Source organism: Macaca nemestrina, chromosome 20, assembly GCF_043159975.1.
Source record: "Macaca nemestrina isolate mMacNem1 chromosome 20, mMacNem.hap1, whole genome shotgun sequence".
NCBI classification, from domain to species: Eukaryota; Metazoa; Chordata; class Mammalia; order Primates; family Cercopithecidae; genus Macaca; species Macaca nemestrina.
The window spans coordinates 66,230,294-66,251,148 of record NC_092144.1 but is presented as its reverse complement, the minus strand read 5'-3'; the positions used below and the strand labels follow the sequence as shown (position 1 = coordinate 66,251,148).

At 41.4% G+C, this 20,855-nt stretch overlaps 1 protein-coding gene across 1 annotated transcript in view; it reads right to left on the bottom strand.

The window, feature by feature from the left end:
* Window positions 1–3,114: 3,114 nt before the first annotated feature.
* Window positions 3,115–20,855, bottom strand: part of LOC105488199 (NLR family pyrin domain containing 8) — a 41,136-nt gene continuing 23,395 nt past the window's right edge. Inside the window, exons 6-10 of the mRNA XM_071087970.1 lie at window positions 20,185–20,337; window positions 15,734–15,904; window positions 13,580–13,750; window positions 5,349–5,519; window positions 3,115–3,519 (exon numbers count right to left, since the gene is read on the bottom strand). Coding sequence (XP_070944071.1) covers window positions 3,420–3,519; window positions 5,349–5,519; window positions 13,580–13,750; window positions 15,734–15,904; window positions 20,185–20,337 — 766 coding nt within the window. The 3' untranslated portion in view covers window positions 3,115–3,419. The remainder of the gene's footprint in view (window positions 3,520–5,348; window positions 5,520–13,579; window positions 13,751–15,733; window positions 15,905–20,184; window positions 20,338–20,855) is intronic.

Below are 20,855 nucleotides of genomic sequence, written 5' to 3'. Positions count from 1 at the left end.
TAAAAACTGCTTAATAGTACATAGGAATACATTTTTATTTTCATATATCGAGTTGTTGTGTGTAGGATCTTATTAAATTCACTTTTTGTTATTTTTTAATCCCCCGGGTTTACCAGGCTTATCAGTTCTTGTTCTACATATGCAATCATATTGTTTGTGAAAAATGACAGCTTTATTTCCATCTTTATAATGTTGTATTTATTATTCCTCTTATTGCCTTGTTACACTGACTAGGACCTCCAGTACGAAGTTAAATAAAAGTTGTGACAGTGGCTGGTTCCTTTTCTTTCTGTCTCACTGTTATGTTAGGGAAAGAATTTTCACTACTCTCCAATAAACATGTCAGCAGTAATTTTTTAGAAGCCCTTCCTCAAATTAAATAAGTCACCATTGGTTCCAAGTTTGCTAAGTGTTGTTTAAAAATCATAAATTGATGTTGAATTTTATCAACTTTTTTTTTTTTTTTTTGCGTCTACTAGGTTGGTCTTCCTGAATCTGAAATAGTTCCTGCCGACTTTGTGTTCTTGTTCTTTTATGTCACTGAGGCCCTGTCATGTTTATCTCAGCACATTCTATCCGCAGGCACGTGATATCCATTTGTCTTCTTATTGGTGATGTTAACTTTGAGCACTTGGCTAAGGCTCCATCTGCCCTGTTTTCCCACTACTCTTACTTTGTAATTCACATGCAGTTTCTGGGGAGAACCTTAAAGACTCGTGAGTACACTGAGTCTCCATCTACTGGTTTCAGCACCTCCTGATGGTTTCTCTAATGCCACCTTTCTTTCTTTCTTTCTTTCTTTCTTTCTTTTCTTTCTTTTCTTTCTTTTCTTTTTCTTTCTTTCTTTCTCTTTCTCTCTTTCTCTCTTTCCTTCCTTCCTTCTTTCCTTTCCTTCCTTCCTTCCTTCCTTCCTTCCTTCCTTCCTTCCTTCCTTCCTTCCTTCCTTCCCTTCCTTCCTTCCTTCCTTCCTTCCTTCCTTCCTTCCTTCCTTCCTTCCTTCCTTCCTTCCTTCCTTCCTCCCTCCCTCCCTCCCTCCCTCCCTCCCTCCCTTCTTTCTTTCTTTCTTTCTTTTTTTGAGATGAGGTCTCACTGTATTGCCCAGGCTGGAGTGCAGTGGTACAATCTTGGCTCACTGCATCCTCCACCTCCCGGGTTCCAGTGATTCTCCTGCCTCAGCCTCCAGAGTAGCTGGGACTACAGGCATGTGCCACCACGCCTAATTTTTGTATTTTTAGTGGAGACAGGGTTTCACCATGTTTGCCAGGCTGGTCTCGAACTTCTGACCTCAGGTGATCCACCTGCCTCAGCCTCCCAAAGTGCTGGGATTACAGGCATGAGCTGCTGCGCCTGGCCTACTTTCAAAATATTCTTTTTCCTTTGCAATAAATTGTCCTATGCTGCACCTCCTTTGCTGTGTGTCTATTGTTTAAATTCTTTTAAACGAAGACAAGAACTGAGGTCTCATAACTGCCATCCACATTTCTACCATTGTTTAGTTTGATGATTAAATTATTCCAGATTTGGCCAGTGAGAACTCATTCAATCAGGCTCCTTGTTCCTATTGCTATGTCCCCATTATTATTATTATTTTTCAGAGACAGGGTCTCTCTCTGTTGCCCAGGCTGGAGTGCAGTGATGCATCATGGCCCACTGCCGCCTTGAACCTCTGGGCTCGAGTGATTGTCCCACGTCAGCCTCCCAAATACCTGGGATCACAGGCATGCACCATCAGGCCCAGCTGATTTGTAAAACATTTTTAATGTAGATGGGGTCTCCCTATGTTGCCCAGGCTGGTCGCTAACTCCTGGGCTCAAGCAGCCCTCCACCTTAACCTCCTACAGTGCTGAGAGCACAGGTGCGAACCACTGGCCTGGCCCCCATGGTTCTCTGAGCATTGTCTTACTTCTGACACAAGACGTTCCAGACCCATTCTGTACATTCCCAGCACCAACTGTGGAGTCAGCTCTTTCTCTGAAGATTCTTGGTTCCTTTAATGAGAAACAGTACTTAGAAAACAATACCTGACTACCAGTGTGCTGTTTCTATGATACCATTGTTTCTACACTTAGGTTTCTTTTTCATGGCTGAATAGTACTCCATTGTGTATAAGTATCATGTTTTCTTTATCCACTCATCTGTTGATGGACTCTTAGGTTCTTCCAAACCTTGGCTATTGTGAACAGGGCTGCAATAAACATGGAACTGCAGATATCTCTCTGATTTACTGATTTATTTGGGGTATATACCTAGTAGTGGGATTGCTAGGGTTGAGGTTGAGGACCCCAACTCCTCTGGCTTTTGAAATAAAATTTCTTCAGAATTAAGAAACCAACCTGGGCCTGGCACAGTGGCTCACGCCTGTAATCCCAGCACTTTGGGAGGCCAAGGGGGGGGCAGATCACGAGGTCAAGAGATCCAGACCATTCTGACCAACATGCTGAAACCCCGTCTCTACTAAAAATAAAAAAACATTAGCTGGGCATGGTGGTGCATGCCTGTAGGCCCAGCTACTCAGGAGGCTGAGGCAGGAGAATTGCTTGAACCCAGGAGATGGAGGTTGCAGTGAGCTGAGATGGTGCCACTGCACTCCAGCCTGGCCACAGAGTGAGACTGTCTCAAAAAAATAAAACAATAAATAAATAACAATAAATAAATAAAATAAAATAAAAAGAAAAGAAAGAAACCAACCTGAATGATACCTGATTGTTACATTGTAAAAAGATGGCTGTTTCAGAAGGGAAGAAAAAAAAAAAATTGTGATTGCTTTCTAGATCTTTGAGCTCTAAATGGTGCCATAACAAATTTAAGAGTATAGTAGTTAGTTAGGACCTTAAAAAGTTAAGAGTTACACTTCATTTTTAGAGCTCCTTAAACACGAGGTGGTTTCCTTTTTCCAGTACTTGCTACATTTATTATCTTCCTTAGAAGTTCCTTGTGCACACTTTCCCCAGACAAGCAAAGGAACAGGTTTCTTCCTTAACAGTTGATGGACCAGTCTACCGGTAAATAAATCACACTCTAAAAAATTTCCAATTGCATTCATGCATATTTTTAATTAAAATTTTCTAATACCCTTGAAGATATGAAGACATAGCTCCAAGAAGAGATGTTTACATGACATATTCAAAGACATTTTGGTAGCCAGGAGTAGATGTGGGTTGAACTCGCCTTATCTTGGTGCCCCAGTACAGTGACTAATCTATGTGTTAACACATGACACTCCGTAACATTGATGGGGTTATTTGGAGGTCATGCCCTACACCAGTTCCCAGAATGAATGGAGCCATTCCAGACTCAGGACGGCCCACAAAATAGGCAACTGTTTCCCAATTTCTCATTAGGAAAAAAATACCCAGAGGACCACCAGATCCGTCGCCAGAGGGTCCAGGTCGATTCATCCCTATTGCTTCACCATAGCGCTAAGAATTCCAGTCCTGTATTATCTTCAGGAAGTCCCTTTCCACTGGAGGGCCCTCCAGTCTTGCCAGCATATCCACTTCGTTACTGTCTTTCTTCTCCCTGGGAAAGATAAAAACAAGGTTTTGTTTTCTTACATTTGGTTTTCCTTTGCAGCCCTGAAACAAGGAGGCAAAACCTCTAGAACAGAAATTTACCACCTAGGAGATCACCCTGGCCCCATGCAGTTGGTCAAAATGAATAGGGGTGCTCTCGGGAGCTCAGGAATGAATTTGAAGTGCCTTGGGGTTCAACAAAGACAGCCTCAATGATCCCTCTTCCTGTAAATCACACCCTTGGATCGCTCCCTCTCTCACTGGACCAGGGCTAGACTGTGTGGCCAATAGAACAAGGCAGATATGATGGGATGTCACTTTCAAGATTAAGTAATAAAAGACTGTGACTCTGTTTTGGGCTGTCAGTCATCTCTCTGTGCCGCTGTCTCCCTCTGCCTCTGCCTCTCTCTGCCTCTCGTTCTGGAGGAAGCCAGCTGCAATGTCATGAGCAACTCCCTGGAGAACAACTGAGGCCCCACAGTGCACAGCCACACAAGTGAGCCTGGAATCAGATTCAACAGCCGTCATCAAACCCTAGCCAATGGCTCAACTGAGACCTCAGGAGATACCACGAGCTAGAACCACCCAGTCATATCGCTGTCCTATTTCTGACCCTCAGAAATTGTGTAAGACAATACGCCTTTATATTGCTTTAAGTTACTAAACGTTGAGGTAACTCGTTGCATAGCAATAGATGACTAATACACCAGGAAAATTGTATGCTTCACCTGGAACCCACCACTGGTTGAGAACATGTGTTAGGCACTGTGCTAAGTGCCGTGTGTGTGTATGTGTGACTTTTCTTTCAGTCATCATTAAATCTCCATGGGGAAAGACACCATTTCAGTTTTATAGATGAGCAAATCAAGGCGCAGAAAGATTGACTTTTTCACTGCTCCGTAGCTGGTAAGTGGCAACATCAAACTCAGTTGTTCAGGAAGAAAAGGTGAAGAAATGAAGAAAAGAGAAGATAAAGACAAGAAAGAAGATATCAGACAGGTGAATCCCAGTTAACAGTTCCTTTAGGTAAAAGTGGGAGTTGGGGGTTTGAACAGCTACGCGGAGGGAACTATAAATCCCCAGGAAACAAAAGCAGAATGGTAGCAACACGGGAAACAATCGCATTCCAGGTCCACCATCTCACTTTCCATTTTTAGAGTCGGGGTCTCACTCTGTTGCCCAGGCTGCCGCGCAGTGGTGTGATCACAGCTCTCGCAGCCTCAACCTCCTGGGCCTAAGTGACCCTCTCACCTCAGCCTAATGAGTAGCTAGGACTACAGGCATGCACCACCATGCCTAGCTAATTTTTGTAATTTTTTTTTTTTTTTTTTTTTTTTTTTTTGAGACGGAGTCTCGCTCTGTCGCCGGGGCTGGAGCGCAGTGGCCGGATCTCAGCTCACTGCAAGCTCCGCCTCCCGGGTTCACGCCATTCTCCTGCCTCAGCCTCCTGTGTAGCTGGGACTACAGGCACCCGCCACCTCGCCTGGCTAGTTTTTTTGTATTTTTTAGTAGAGACGGGGTTTCACCGTGTTAGCCAGGATGGTCTCGATCTCCTGACCTCGTGCTCCGCCCGTCTCGGCCTCCCAAAGTGCTGGGATTACAGGCTTGAGCCACCGCGCCCGGCCTTAATTTTTGTATTTTTTAGTAGAAGATAGGGTTTTGCCATGTTGCCCAGGCTGGTCTGAACTCCAGACTCAAGCGATCTGCCTGTCTCAGTCTCCCAGAGTGCTGGGATTAGAGGCATGCACCACCACACCCAGCCCAGCATCTCATTTTTTTTACAAGGAGCTTCTCTTGGGTGATTGGTTTTGCACAGGGAACCCAGTGGAGACTTACAAAATGACCTCCTCTCTCTTCTTTTGACTTGAGAAGGCCTCACACAAGGTCAGAATACCATCAACTTCGATCACATTCTTGCTCAAGTCCAGATGTCTCAGATGTTGGTTTTTACAGAGCATGGAAGCTATGGCCTGGCAGCAGATAGAGGTGAACAGGCAGTTTTCCAGCCTGTGACACAGAAACAGACAGCAGAGAAGTCATCATGACTCATCTGAGAGCTCAGCTGGTGTGACGGCTTACAGCCGAGAAATCACACTAACAGGAATGCGTGATGTTGTTTCAACCATGTCTCAAAGAGGTGCCGTGTGTCATCAATACAATGTCGGCCCATGAGAGTCCTTGAACAAAGAGTGAAATTCATGGATTATTAGATTAATGGGTTAATGGGTTATTATGGGAGTGGGATGGGTGACTTTTAAAGAGGGAAAGAGGTCTGAGCCCATATACAACATGCCCAGTGACTCACTAGTGACCCTGCAGAGAGTCCGCACCAGCACTAAGGCTCTCACCAGATGCAGCCCCTCCACCTTGGACTTCTCAGCCTCCATATCCCTTTGTTTATAAGTCATGCAGTTTCAGGTATTCTGTTATAAGCAAGAGAACACAGACTAAGATGGATGGGGTCCATGAATTTTATACTGAGCCAAGTTACTGCTCATGGCCGAAACTAGATTAAAAAAATAATGTCATACAAGCAAAGACTTAGAAAATACTGCATAAACACTTTCAGGTATAGAAAGTTCTTTTCTACCTGAAAATATATTTCACTCAATCTAAGAGATAAATCAACATTTAAAACCCAAACTAGATTTGAGGAGTCAAAGAATCATGACTGGCAGTGATTCATACTGAATTTAATTTGAGAAGCAAATCATCAACAAAAATGAACACCATTATCCAAACTAATCCTAGAAATGAAAGGTGTACTATAAGACAATAATTTAAACGAGCTAGATTAAATACCAAGATTATACTAATGGCGAGCAAAAAATTTGGATTGAAAGAGGCAAAATTAGTTTCATTTTCTGATCATGAGAGATGTTTACAAATCTTTTGCAAATACTAAAGGTAACCAAAGAATTAAAAAGAGAATGAATGCTTTTATATCACTGGCTGGTATACATGTTAGCAAAGAGACCATAAAAAACAGGGAAATATATACATTATATATTTTCATATATAAATATATTAATGTAATTAATATAAATATTTTAAATATATATATAAATATATAATATAGTTATATAATATAAATTATGTATATATAAATATATAACATATAATATATAAGTATATAATATATGAGAGAGGTTCCAAGATGGCTGAATAGGAACAGCTCCAGTCTGCAGCTCCCAGCGTGAGCGATGCAGAAGACGGGTGATTTCAGGATTTCCAACTGAGTACTGGGTTCATCTCACTAAGGCTTGTCAGACAGTGGGTGTAGCCCACGGAGCAGGGTGGGGCATTGCCTCACCTGGGAAGCACAAGGGGTCAGGGAATTCCCTTTCCTAGCAAAGGGAAGCCATAACAGACGGTACCTGGAAAATCAGAATACTCCCACCCTAACACTGCACTTTTCCAGTGGTCTTAGCAAGTGGCACACCGGGAGATTATATCCCGCGCTTGGCTTGGAGGGTCCCATACCCATGGAGCCTCACTCATTCCTAGCACAGCAGTCTGAGATTGAACTATAAGACAGCAGTGAGGCTGAGGGAGGGGCGCCCACCATTGCTGAGGCTTGAGTAGGTAAACAAAGCAGCTGGGAAGCTCAAATTGGGTGGAGCCCACAGCAGCTCAAGGAGGCCTGCTTGCCTCTGTAGACTCCACCTCTGGGGGCAGGGCATAGCTGAACAAAAGGCAGCAGAAACTCCTTCAGACTTAAACGTCCCCGTCTGACAGCTTTGAAGAGAGTTGTGGTTCTCCCAGCACGGAGTTTGAGATCTGAGAATGGACAGACTGCCTCTTCAAGTGGGTCCCCGACCCCCAAGTAGCCTAACTGGGAGACACCTCCCAGTAGGGGCCAACTGACACCTCATACAGCCGGGTGCCCGCTGAGACGAAGCTTCCAGAGGAAGGATCAGGTAGCAACATCTGCCGTTCTGCAATATTTGCTGTTCTGCAGCCTCTGCTGGTGATACCCAGGCAAACAGGGTCTGGAGTGCACCTCCAGCAAACTCCAACAGACCTGCAGCTGAGGGTCCTGACTGTTAGAAGGAAAACTAACAAATGGAAAGGACATCCACACCAAAACCCCATCTGTACATCACCATCATCAAACACCAAAGGTAGATAAAACCACAAAGTTGAGGAGAAACCAAAGCAGAAAAGCTGAAAATTTTAAAAATCAGAGCACCTCTTCTCCTCCAAAGGAACACAGCTTCTCACCAGCAATGGAACAAAGCTGGATAGAAAATGACTTCGACGAGTTGAGAGAAGAAGGCTTCAGACAATTGGTAATAACAAATTTCTCTGAGCTAAAGGAGGATATTCAGACCCATCACAAAGAAGCTAAAGACCTTGAGAAAAGATTAGACGAATGACTAACTAGAATAAACAGTGTAGAGAAGTCCTTAAATGACCTGATGGAGCTGAAAACCATGGCACAAGAATTACATGATGCATGCACAAGCTTCAGTAGCCGAGTCGATCAAGTGGAAGAAAGGGTATCAGTGATTGAAGATCAAATGAATGAAAAGAAGGGAGATGAGAAGTTTAGAGAAAAAAGAGTAAAAAGAAATGAACAAAGCCTCCAAGAAATATGGGACTATGTAAAAAGACCAAATCTATGTCTGATTGGTGTACCTGAAAGTGACAGGGAGAATGGAACCAAGCTGGAAAACACTTCTCAGGATATTATCCAGGAGAACTTCCCCAACCTAGTGAGGCAGGCAAACATTCAAATTCAGGAAATACAGGAATGCCACAAAGATACTCCTCAAGAAGAGCAACTTCAAGACACATAATTGTCAGATTCACCAAAGTTGAAATGAAGGAGAAAATGTTAAGGGCAACCAGAGAGAAAGGTCGGGTTACCTGTAAAGGGAATCCCATCGGACTAACAGCGGATCTCTCAGCAGAAACTCTACAAGCCAGAAGAGAGTGGGGGCCAATATTCAACATTCTTAAAGAAAAGAATTTGCAACCCAGAATTTCATATCCAGCCAAACTAAGCTTGATAAGTGAAGGAGAAATAAAATCCTTTACAGACGAACAAATGCTGAGAGATTTTGTCACCCCCAAGCCTGCCTTACAAGAGCTCCTGAAGGAAGCACTAAACATGGAAAGGAACAACCAGTACCAGCCACTGCAAAAACATGCCAAATTGTAAAGACCATCAATGTTAGGAAGAAACTGCATCAACTAATGAGCAAAATAAGCAGCTAATATTATAATGACAGGATCAAATTCATACATAACAGTATTAACCTTAAATGTAAATGGGCTAAATGCTCCAATTAAAAGACACAGACTGGCAAATTGGATAAAGAGTCAGGACTCATCAGTGTGCTGTATTCAGGAGACCCATCTCATGTGCAGAGACACACATAGGCTCAAAATAAAGGGATGGAGGAAGATCTACCAAGCAAATGGAAAACAAAAAAGGCAGGGATTGCAATCCTAGTCTCTGATAGAACAGACTTTAAACCAACAAAGATCAAAAGAGACCAAGAAGGCCATTACATAATGGTAAAGGGAACAATTCAACAAGAAGAGCTAACTATCCTAAATATATATGCACCCAATACAGGAGCACCCAGATTCATAAAGAAAGTCCTTAGAGACCTACAAAGAGACTTAGACTTCCACAAAATAATAATGAGAGATTTTAGCACCCCACTGTCAACATTAGACAGATCAACGAGACAGAAAGTTAACAAGGATATCCAGGAATTAAACTCAGTTCTGCACCAAGCGGACCTAATAGACATCTACAGAACTCTCCACCCCAAATCAACAGAATATACGTTCTTCTCAGCAGCACATCACACTTATTCCAAAATTGACCACATAGTTGGAAGTAAAGCACTCCTCAGCAAATGTAAAAGAACAGAAATTATAACAAACTGTCTCTCAGACCACAGTGCAATCAAACTAGAACTCAGTATTAAGAAACTCACTCAAAACCGCTCAACTACATGGAAACTGAACAACCTGCTCCTGAATGACTACTGGGTACATAACAAAATAAAGGCAGAAATAAAGATGTTCTTTGAAACCAATGAGAATGAAGACACAACATACCAGAATCTCTGGGACACTTTTAAAGCAGTGTGTAGAGGGAAATTTATAGCACTAAATGCCCACAAGAGAAAGCAGGAAAGATCTAAAATTGACACCCTAACACCACAATTAAACGAACAAGAGAAGCAAGAGCAAACAAATTCAAAAGCTAGCAGGAAGCAAAAAATAACTAAGATCAGAGCAGAACTGAAGGAGATAGACACACACACACACACAAAAACCCTTAAAAAAATCAATGAATCCAGGAGCTGATTTTTTGAAAAGATCAACAAAATTGATAGACTATTAGCAAGACTAATGAAGAAAAGGGAGAAGAATCAAATAGATGCAATAAAAAATGATAAAGGGCATATCACCACTGATCCCACAGAAATACAAACTACCATCAGAGAATACTATAAACACCTCTACGCAAATAAACTAGAAAATCTAGAACAAATGGATAAATTCCTGGACATATACACTCTCCTAAGACTCAACCAGGAAGAAGTTGAATCCCTGAATAGACTAATAACAGGTTCTGAAATTGAGGCAATAATTAATAGTCTACCAACAAAATGAAGTCCAGGACCAGACGGATTCACAGCCGAATTCTACCAGAGGTACAAAGAGGAGCTGGTACCATTCCTTCTGAAACTATTCCAATCAATAGAAAAAGAGGGAATTCTCCCTATCTCCCTAATTCATTTTATGAGGCCAACAGCATCCTGATACCAAAGCCTGGCGGAGACACAACAAAAAAAGATAATTATAGACCAATATACCTGATGAATATTGATGCAAAAATCCTCAATAAAATACTGGCAAACCAAACCCAGCAGCACATCAAAAAGCTTATCCACCACAATCAAGTTGGCTTCATCCCTGGGATACAAGGCTGGTTCAACATATGCAAATCAATAAACATAATCCAGCATATAAACAGAACCAAAGACAAAAACCACATAATTATCTCACTAGATGGAGAAAAGACTTTCAACAAATTCAACAGCCCTTCATGCTAAAAACTCTCAATAAACTAGGTATTGATGGGACATATCTCAAAATAATAAGAGCTATTTATGACAAACCCACAGCCAATATCATACTGAATGGGCAAAAACTGAGAGCATTCCCTTTGAAAACTGGCACAAGACAGGGATGCCCTCTCTCATCACTCCTATTCAACATAGTGTTGCAAGTTCTGGCCAGGGCAATCAGGCAGGAGAAAGAAATAAAGGGTATTCAAGTAGGAAAAGAGGAAGTCAAATTGTCCCTGTTTGCAGATGACATGATTGTATATTTAGAAAACCCCATTGTCTCAGCCCAAAATCTCCTTATGCTGATAAGCAACTTCAGCAAAGTCTCAGGATACAAAATCAATGTGCAAAAATCACAAGCATTCCTATACACCAATAACACACAAACAGAGAGCCAAATCATCAGTGAACTCCCATTCACAATTGCTTCAAAGAGAATCAAATACCTAGGAATCCAACTTACAAGGGATGTGAAGGACCTCTTCAAGGAGAACTACAAACCACTGCTCAACGAAATAAAAGAGGACACAAACAAATGGAAGAACATTCCATGCTCATGGATAGGAAGAATCAGTATTGTGAAAATGACCATACTGCCCAAGGTAATTTATAGATTCAATACCATCCCCATCAAGCTACAAATGACTTTCTTTACAGAATTGGAAAAAACTAATTTAAAGTTCATATGGAACCAAAAAAGAGCCTGCATTGCCAAGACAATCTTAAGCCAAAAGAACAAAGCTGGAGGTATCATGTTACCTGACTTCAAACTATACTACAAGGCTACAGTAACCAAAACAGCATGGTACTGATACCAAAACAGAGATATAGACCAATGGAACAGAATAGAGCCCTCAGAAATAAGACCACACATCTACAACTATCTGATCTTTGACAAACCTGACAAAAACAAGAAATGGGGAAAGGATTCTCTATGTAATAAATGGTGCTGGGAAAACTTGCTAGCCATATGTAGAAAGCCAAAAGTGGATCCCTTCCTTACACCTTATACAAAAATTAATTCAAGATGGATTAAAGACTTAAATGTTAGACCTAAAACCATAAAAACCCCAGAAGAAAACCTAGGCAATACCATTCAGGCCATAGGCATGGGCAAAGACTTTATGACTAAAACACCAAAAGCATAGGCAACAAAAGCCAAAATTGACCAATGGGATCTAATTAAACTAAAGAGCTTCTGCACAGCAAAAGAAACTACCATCAGAGTGAACAGGCAACCTACAGAATGGGAGAAAATTTTTACAATCTACCCATCTGACAAAGGGCTAATATCCAGAATCTACAAAGAACTTAAACAAACTTACAAGAAAAAATCAAACCACTCCATCAAAAAGTGGGCAAAGGATATGAATAGACACTTCTCAAAAGAAGACATTTATGCAGCCAACAGACACATGAAAAAAAGCTCATCATCACTGGCCATCAGAGAATGCAAATCAAAACCACAGTGAGATACCATCTCACACCAGTTAGAATGGCAATCATTAAAAAAATCAGGAAACAACAGGTGCTGGAGAGGATGTGGAGAAATAGGAATGCTTTTACACTGTTGGTGGAACTGTAAACTAGTTCAACCATTGTGGAAGACAGTGTGGCAATTCCTCAAGGATCTAGAACTAGAAATACCATTTGACCCAGCCATCCCATTACTGGGTATATACCCAAAGGATTATAAATCATGCTGCTATAAAGACACATGCACACGTATGTTTATTGCGGCACTATTCACAACAGCAAAGACTTGGAACCAACTCAAATGTCCATCAATGATAGACTGGATTAAGAAAATGTGGCACATATACACCATGGGATACTATGTAGCCATAAAAAAGGATGAGTTCATGTCCTTTTTAGGGACATGGATGAAGCTGGAAACCATCATTCTGAGCAAAGTATTGCAAGGACAGAAAACCAAACACCGCATGTTCTTACTCACAGGTGGGAATTGAACAATGAGAACACTTGGACACAGGGTGGGGAACATCACACACCAGGGCCTGTCATGGGGTGGGGGGAGGGGGGAGGGATAGCATTAGGAGATATACCTAATGTAAATGACGAGTTAACAGGTGCAGCATACCAACATGGCACATGTATACATATGTAACAAACCTGCATGTTGTGCACATGTACCCTAGAACTTAAAGCATCATAATAAAAAAAGAATTAAAAAGTATATAATATATAACATATTGTATATTTACATATTTTATATGTATTTTAATATATTTATTTATATATGCTTACATATACTTATATGTGTAATATATAAAATAAGTATATACATATAAATGATATCTATAAAATAAGTATCTATGTGTCTGTACATATATATGTGTATAGATATGCATGTATGTATCTTTATATACATATATATGTATATGTGTATATGCGTATCTTTATATACGTAGGTACGTATGTGTATATGCGTATCTTTACGTAGGTACATATATGTGTATATGCGTATCTTATATATGTAGGTATGTACATGTGTATATGCGTATCTTTATATATGTATATATGTATATATGTATCTTTATATACATATGTGTGTGTATATATCTCCTAAGTATAAAATTCAATTTCAGAAGACCAATTATATCAGGTATCAGTCTAAAACTGACAAACTCTGTTATCTTTTATTCAACTAGAAGAATATTTTCTAAAACAATTGTTAACACAGATTGCTGCATCCCACCCTCAGAGTTTCTGATTTCCTAGGTCCGAAGTGGGGCCCCAAAATTTGTATTTGTCCTGCCCAGGCGAAACTGCTGCTGATCCACACTTTGAGAACCACTGCTCAGAAGCTTCCCAGTTCTCCAATTCAATGGAGGGAATGATCCAGAAACTTAAAAAGACAGCACTTCCCTGTTATATATTCCATCCTGAGAGATGCTTATATACAATTTCTCCTGATCTCATAGGAGGAGATGAGGGGCCACTTACTCCAGGATCTGTAATGTACAGTCAGGGTTCTTCAGGGCCTCACACAGCAGGATCACTCCATCATCCTTCAGGCTATTAAAACTCAGGTCAAGACTTTTCAGGGTTTTATTTTTACAGAGTGCAGAGATCATATCCTGACAGCAATTAAAGGTCAAGTCACACTTTCTCAGCCTGCAAAGAAACACAGGTTAAAAAAAAAAAAAAAAAAGAAAAAGAAAACACCCTTAGGTTTTACTTCTTTGTTTTTGCGTTCTGTTTTCATTTGTTTGTTGTTTGTTTTTTGTTTTTGCATAACGGCATAACCAAGGTGCAATTAATATACCGCACAATTCACTCATTTAAAGTGTACCAAACATTGGTTTTCAGTCTATGTATAAAGTTGTACGATCATCACCACAATTTTAGAATATTTTCGTAAATTCAGTTTAGAATATTTTTGTCACCCCTCAAGGAAAACCCTGGACACTTTAGAAGCCACTTCTCCCTTCTTCCCTCAACCTACCCCTACCCTAACACCACTAATTTGCTTTCTTTTTCTGGATTTGCCTATTTTTGGCAAGTCATTTAAATGGAATCATACAATATGTGACCTTTTGCGTTTAGCTTCATCTACCACAATATTTTGAAGATTTGTCCATGTTGTAGCATGAATCAGTATTTCATTTAACAAATAACATTCCATCACGTGAATACACCATATTTTCTTTACGCCTTCATCAGGGCACAGACCCAGGTTGTTTCCAGGTCTTGGGTATTATGAGTATTATGAATAATGCGGCTGTGAACTGTGTGCAGGTTTTCATGTGGAGGTGGGTTTTTATTTCTTTTGTGGATATACCTACAAGTGGGACTGATGGCTCACAGATTAAGTCTGTGTTTCACCTTTTGAGGAACTGCCACAGCTGCTTTCCAAAGCAGTGGCACCCTTCCCTGCTTCTTTTCGGGAAGCTAAAAGTATCGATGTTTCGGGGCTATTTTGCACCACCTCATGCCTCTCACAATCATTTGCTGAGATTTACTATGCTTTGGGCATTGAATTAGGGGATGGGAATTAAAGGCAGGAATTAGGGCTCCTGCCTTTTAGCAGCTCATATTCTCATGTGAGACAAAAAACAAAGAGGCGGATTCAATGGTTATGGTTCAGTGATGTCCTAGTAAACCAGCTCTCTAGAGCAAACAAACAAAAGCCCTAGTGTGTAGTGACTGCCAGTTTCCATGGTACAAACACTTCTGCCATGGCTGATTTCAAGCTATGAAAATGAACTCCCTTGTGACAGAGCAGGAACATCGTCATCTTGGACAGACACTACTACTTTAAGTTCCAGCTCCCTTTCTAGCCTCATGCATTTCAAGGAAATCACTTCTCTCCTAATTACAAGTGGCTATAAAGAGCAGACAGTAAAACACAGATAAGACAGCTCAGGCACAGAGGGAGGTTGGGGGGGAAAGTCTCTCAGGTAACTGCCAAACTCCACCCTCATACCATGAGCCCCAGTAAAACAGCAGGCCTTAATAGCACATTCCTTTCCCTTCAGGTGCACTAAGACAGGGAAGCTAAAAGCAGACTCAGTGGATATGCCTGCAGCTGCAGGAAGATATATGGGAACAGACACACAACTTTCCCTCCCAGATAAGCACAACCAAGAGTCACAGAAGCAGTCCAAGCCTCTGATAAACTCTCCCACCCTGAATCCTTAAAAACTCTTAGTCTATAAGAGAGTGTAGCTCTAACCTAACTCAGCCAGAAGCCCCTCTTAGGTTTGTTTTCTCTAAAATAAACCTGTCCTTAACTGTCAAGACACCTTTTGTGTTTCTTTCCTCTTTCTTCAATTCTTACACCTCAAGGTGGTCGTTCTTACAGTGATGAACAGATAGATGTCAATATTCCTTAAATTTAAAATACCCTGCAGTCCCTCTGAGTTCACTCCTGGGTATCTTGGTACACAGTTTGAGAACTCTGCCTCTAGATCATTTGCCTCTGAATCAGAAATAATAACCCTCCTTTTTATTATGCTTTTCCCCTCAGTACCAGCACCATGCCTAACATGCAGTAGGCACCTAATAAATATGTGACATAAATGAACATATAACGGTTCTCTTCATCACCCTGTTCTGCTCCAGGAAGTTCCAAGAAGAAAACATTCTGGAACTTACACCAGCCTCTGCAGAGGACATCTCAGGTGTGACAGGGCATTCCAAATATGCTTGACCCCTTCATCTTTCAAGGCATTTTCCGCCAAGCTCAGGTGGGTCAGCATCTTACTCTTCCTGAGACAGGAGGCAAGGCTTTCACAAGAAAGTTGTGTAAGGTTGCAGTTCTCTATCCTATGGGAGAGAAGCACACAGATGACTAAATGGAGAGGGTTCTTTGTCTCACACAGAAGGGTGATCATCTCAATCGGGGCTCTCCCTCTGAATGCAGAAGCATCCTCATACCTCTGTCATCACCACTTAGGACTTCCAAGCTTTAAAGTAAAGGACAGCAGCTTTGATATGGGAATGGTGGGGTGAAGAAATTGGGGATCAATAAAATTGTTAGACTAAAAAGCTTCCGCACAGCAAAAGAAATAATCAGCAGAGTTAACAGACAGCCCACAGGATCGAGGGAAACCAGTCCCCGATATTTCAACGTAGGTTCTTTTCTATTTTTGCTAAGTGTCAGCTGGTCTGAGAAATAAAGGGAAAGAGTACAAAAGAGAGAAATTTTAAACCTGGGTGACCAGGGGAGACATCACATGTCGGCAGGTTCCGTGATGGTCCCTGAGCCATAAAACCAGCAAGTTTTTATTAGCAATTTTCAAAGGGGAGGGAGTGTACGAATAGGGTGTGGGTCACAGAGATCACATGCTTCAAGGGCAACAAAAGATCACAAGGTCAGGGCAAGATCACAAGGTCAGGGTGAAACTAGAATTACTAATGAACTTCCATGTTCCACTGTGCACACATTGTCATTGATAAACATCTCAACAGGGTTCAAGAGCAGAGAATCAGTCTGACTAGAATTTACCAGGCTGGAATTTCCTAATCCTAGCAAACCTGGTGAGCGCTGCAGGAGGCCAGGGCATGTTTCATCCCTTATATGCAACTGCATAAGGCAGACACCCCCAGAGTGGCCATTTTAGAGGCCCCCTCCCCACCTCCCTGGGAATACATTCCTTTCCCAGGGCTGTTAATTATTAATATTCCTTACCAGGGAAAGAATTCAAAGATATTTCTCTTACCCATTTTTGGAAATAAGAGAAATATGGCTCCATCCTGCCCGGCCCACAGGCAGCCAGACTTTAAGGTTATCTCCCTTGTTCCCTGAAAATTTCTGTTATCCTGTTCTTAAGGTGCCCAGATTTCATATTGTTCAAACACACATGCTTTACGAACAATTTGTGCAGTTAACGCAATCATCACAGGTCCTGAAGTGACATACATCCTCAGCTTACAAAGATGACAGGATTAAGAGATTAAAGTAAAGACAGGTATAGGAAATTATAAGAGTATTGATTGGGGAAGTGATAAATGTCCATGAAATCTTCACAATTTATGTTCTTCTGTTATGGTTGCATGAGGTCCCTCCGTTCAGGGTCCCTGACTTCCTGCAACACCACAGAGTGGGAGAAAATCTTCACAATCTATACATCTGACAAAGGACTCATATTCAGAATCTACAAAGAACATATCAGCAAGAAAAAAAAATCCCATCAGAAAGTGGGCTAAGGACATGAATAGACAATTCCTAAAAGAAGATATGCAAATGGCCAAAAAGCAAATGGAAAAATGCTTGACATGACTAAGTATCAGGGAAATGCAAATCAAAACCTCAATAAGATACCCCCTCACTCCTGCAAGAACGGCTATAATAAAACAATTAAAAAAATAGGTGTTGGTGAAAATGTAACACTTTTACACTGTTGATGGAAATGTAAACTGGTACAGCCACCATGGAAAACAGTGTGGAGATTCCTTAAAGAACTAAAAGTAGAACTACCATTTGATGCAGCAATCCCACTACTGGGTATCTACCCTGAGGAAAAGAAGTCATTATATGAAAAAGATACTTGCACACACGTGTTTATAGCAGCACAATTTGCAATTGTAAAAATATGGAACCAGCCCAAATGCCCATAAATCAACGAGTGGATAAAGAAAATGTGATACATACACACACACACACACACACACACACACACACACACACACACATGCACCCCATGGAATACTACTCAGCCATAAAAAAGGAACAAAATAATGGCATTTGCAGTAACCTGGGTAGAATTGGAGACTATTTTTCTTTTTTTTCTTTTGAGACGGAGTCTCACTCTGTTGCCCAGGCTGGAGTGCAATGGTGCAATCTCCACTTCCTGGTTTCATGCCATTCTCCTGCCTCAGCCTCCCAAGTAGCTGGGACTACAGGTGCCCACCACCGCAAATTAGCCTGGCTAATTTTTTGTATTTTTAGTAGAGATGGAGTTTCACCGTGGTCTCGATCTTCTGATCTCGTGATTTGCCGCCTTGGTCTCCCAAAGTGCTGGGATTACAGGCGTGAGCCACCACGCGTGGTGGGAGACTATTTTTCTAAGTGAAGTAACTCAGGAATGGAAACCAAACATAGTATGTTCTCACTTATATGTGGGAGCTAAGCTATGAGGACACAAAGGCATAAGAATGATACACAGGACTTTGGGGACTCAGGGGAAATGGGGGGGTGGCAAGGGACAAAAGACTATACATTGGGTACAGTGTACACTGCTCGGGTGTTGGGTACACCAAAATCCCAGAAATCACCACTAAAAAGTTTATGTAACAAAACACCACCTGTTCCCCCAAAACTTATTGAAATAAAAATTAAAACCTGAAAAAAAAAAGACTAGGTGCGGTGGCTCACATCTGTAATCCCAGCACTTTGGGAGGCCAAGGCAGGTGGATCACCTGTGGACAGGAGTTCAAGACCAGTCTGGCCGACATGGCAAAACCCCATGTCTACTAAAAATACAAAAAGTAGCTGGGCATGGTGGCAGGCACCTGTAATCCCAGCTACCCAGGTACTCAGGAGGCTGAGGCAGGACAATAACTTGAACCCAGGAGGCAGAGCTTGCAGTGAGCTGAGATCACACCACTGCACTCCAGCCTGGGCAACAGACCAAGATTCTGTCTCAAAAAAAAAAAAAAAAAAAATTAAAACATAGAAAATAAATATATGGGATTAAGAGGGAAGAGAAAGAGACCACCAATAATCAAAGAACAAATAGCAGACATGGAGATGGCCTAAGAAGAGACATAATTTCCGAAGTTATAATAAAGGAAAGACACATTAAATACATGGGAAGACATGCAAATTAGAGAAACTAAGATGAAGTCAGATGATAAAAAAATAGTCACTAGTAATCAAGGAAATGCAAATTAAAACCGTAAGGTACCATCTCCTGCCCAACAGATTGTCAGCAACAGTAACAAAAATACTGATAATAACAAGACTTGGAGAAGAATTTGGAATTAGGGGCACTTTCATACCCATTGCTCTGGCCAATTGGTACACGCTGGAAACAAACCCAGAAAAACTGAAGATGAATACTCACCATGGCCCAGCAATTCTGTTCTTAGAATGCTCATCACAACGTGTGTGCATGTGCGCGCGTGTGTGTGTGTGTGTTTCTCTGTATGCAGCCAACAATTGGAAGCAGCTCAAACCTCAACGGTGAGTAGAATGAATAACTAAATTCTTGGATATTCATATCAATATCATTCTGTAGTGAAGAGGAATTAACATAGAAGCAATTCAACAGATGAACACTAAGATATAGATAAGGAAAAAAAAAACACATCACAGGTGATGCTTTTATGTAAAATCCTTTTTTTTTTTTTTGAAACGGAGTCTCACTCTGTCATTCAGCCTGAAGTGCAGTGGTGAGATACTGGCTCACTGCAACATCTGCCTCCCGGGTTCAAGCGATTCTCCTACCTCAGCCTCCTGAGTAGCTGGGATTACAGGTGCACACCACCATGCCTGGCTAATTTTTGTATTTTTAGTAGAGACGGGGTTCCACCATGTTGGCCAGGCTGGTCTCAAACTCCTGACCTCAGGTGATCCGCCCACCTCGGCCTCCCAAAGTGTTGGGATTACAGGCGTGAGCCACCGCACCTGGCCCTTTTATGTAAAATTCAAAGCAATGCAAAATGATGTGATGCCTGTTTAAGGATACATGGGTAGTAATATTAATGCAATACATAAATTAAGGAGCCTGATCAGCCGGATTAAATATGTCATCATAGTGGGGTCAGGGGCAGGGTTGATAAAACCAGTGAGGACAGCGGAAAACAGAACTGATGACTTCTATTTCATAAACGGGATGATGGATACATAGGACTCATTATGCTTGATATATTATAGCATATTAGGTATAAATCCATACTTTTATGTAGACATGTTATTTCTCTTTCATTCTTGGCTGGACCCTTACTGACCTATCTATATAATTACATCAATCACAAGACTTACATTTGCTCCTACACATGTACCTTCCCTATGACTGCTTTTCTCACAGAAGCACTAAATCTACCAAACCACCACCACCACCACAACCACAACCACAACCACAGCCACCAGAAAGACTTACGATAGTCTCTCCAGCTGGGCCACGGACAGGTAACATGCCCCACAGTTCTCCAGGGAGTTTTTTGTTAGTATGAGAGTCTTTAGATGTCTGTTAACTTGAAGATTACTGCCAAGATCAGTCCAAATTCTAGGGGTGGCCAAGCAGTCTTCCAACCTGTAGAAGCCAGACACAAATACTGAGCCGAGGCTCTGGGGAAAATGGTACCTGTAGAGCCTCCTGGATCCCACTGTCTCACATCTCGGTCTTCACAGCAGAGCCTCGGGGGACTATTTCCAACTTTCCAGCCAGCACACCTGCACCAAGCTCAGGAACTTCCTACCAAGTCATCAGCAGAAAACAGCCCACTCTTGGGGTTGTCATCAACTGGACTACAATAACGACTGAGCTCTAACTCTCTCCATTCAGCTCCTTGAAACACAAATTTCAAAACAAGTTGGCTGAAAAATGATCATGGTGTATATTTATGGGGTCCAATGTAATATTTTCATTTATGTGTACATTATAGAAAGAGTCAATCAAGCTAATTAACATATCCATCATCTCACCAACTTAATTTTTTTTGGCAGTGAGAATGTTAAAAATCTACTCCTTTAGCAACTTTGAAATATCACATTCTTATTAGTTAGAGTCACCCTGCTGTGCAGTAGACCTCAATGCTTACTTCTGTCTCA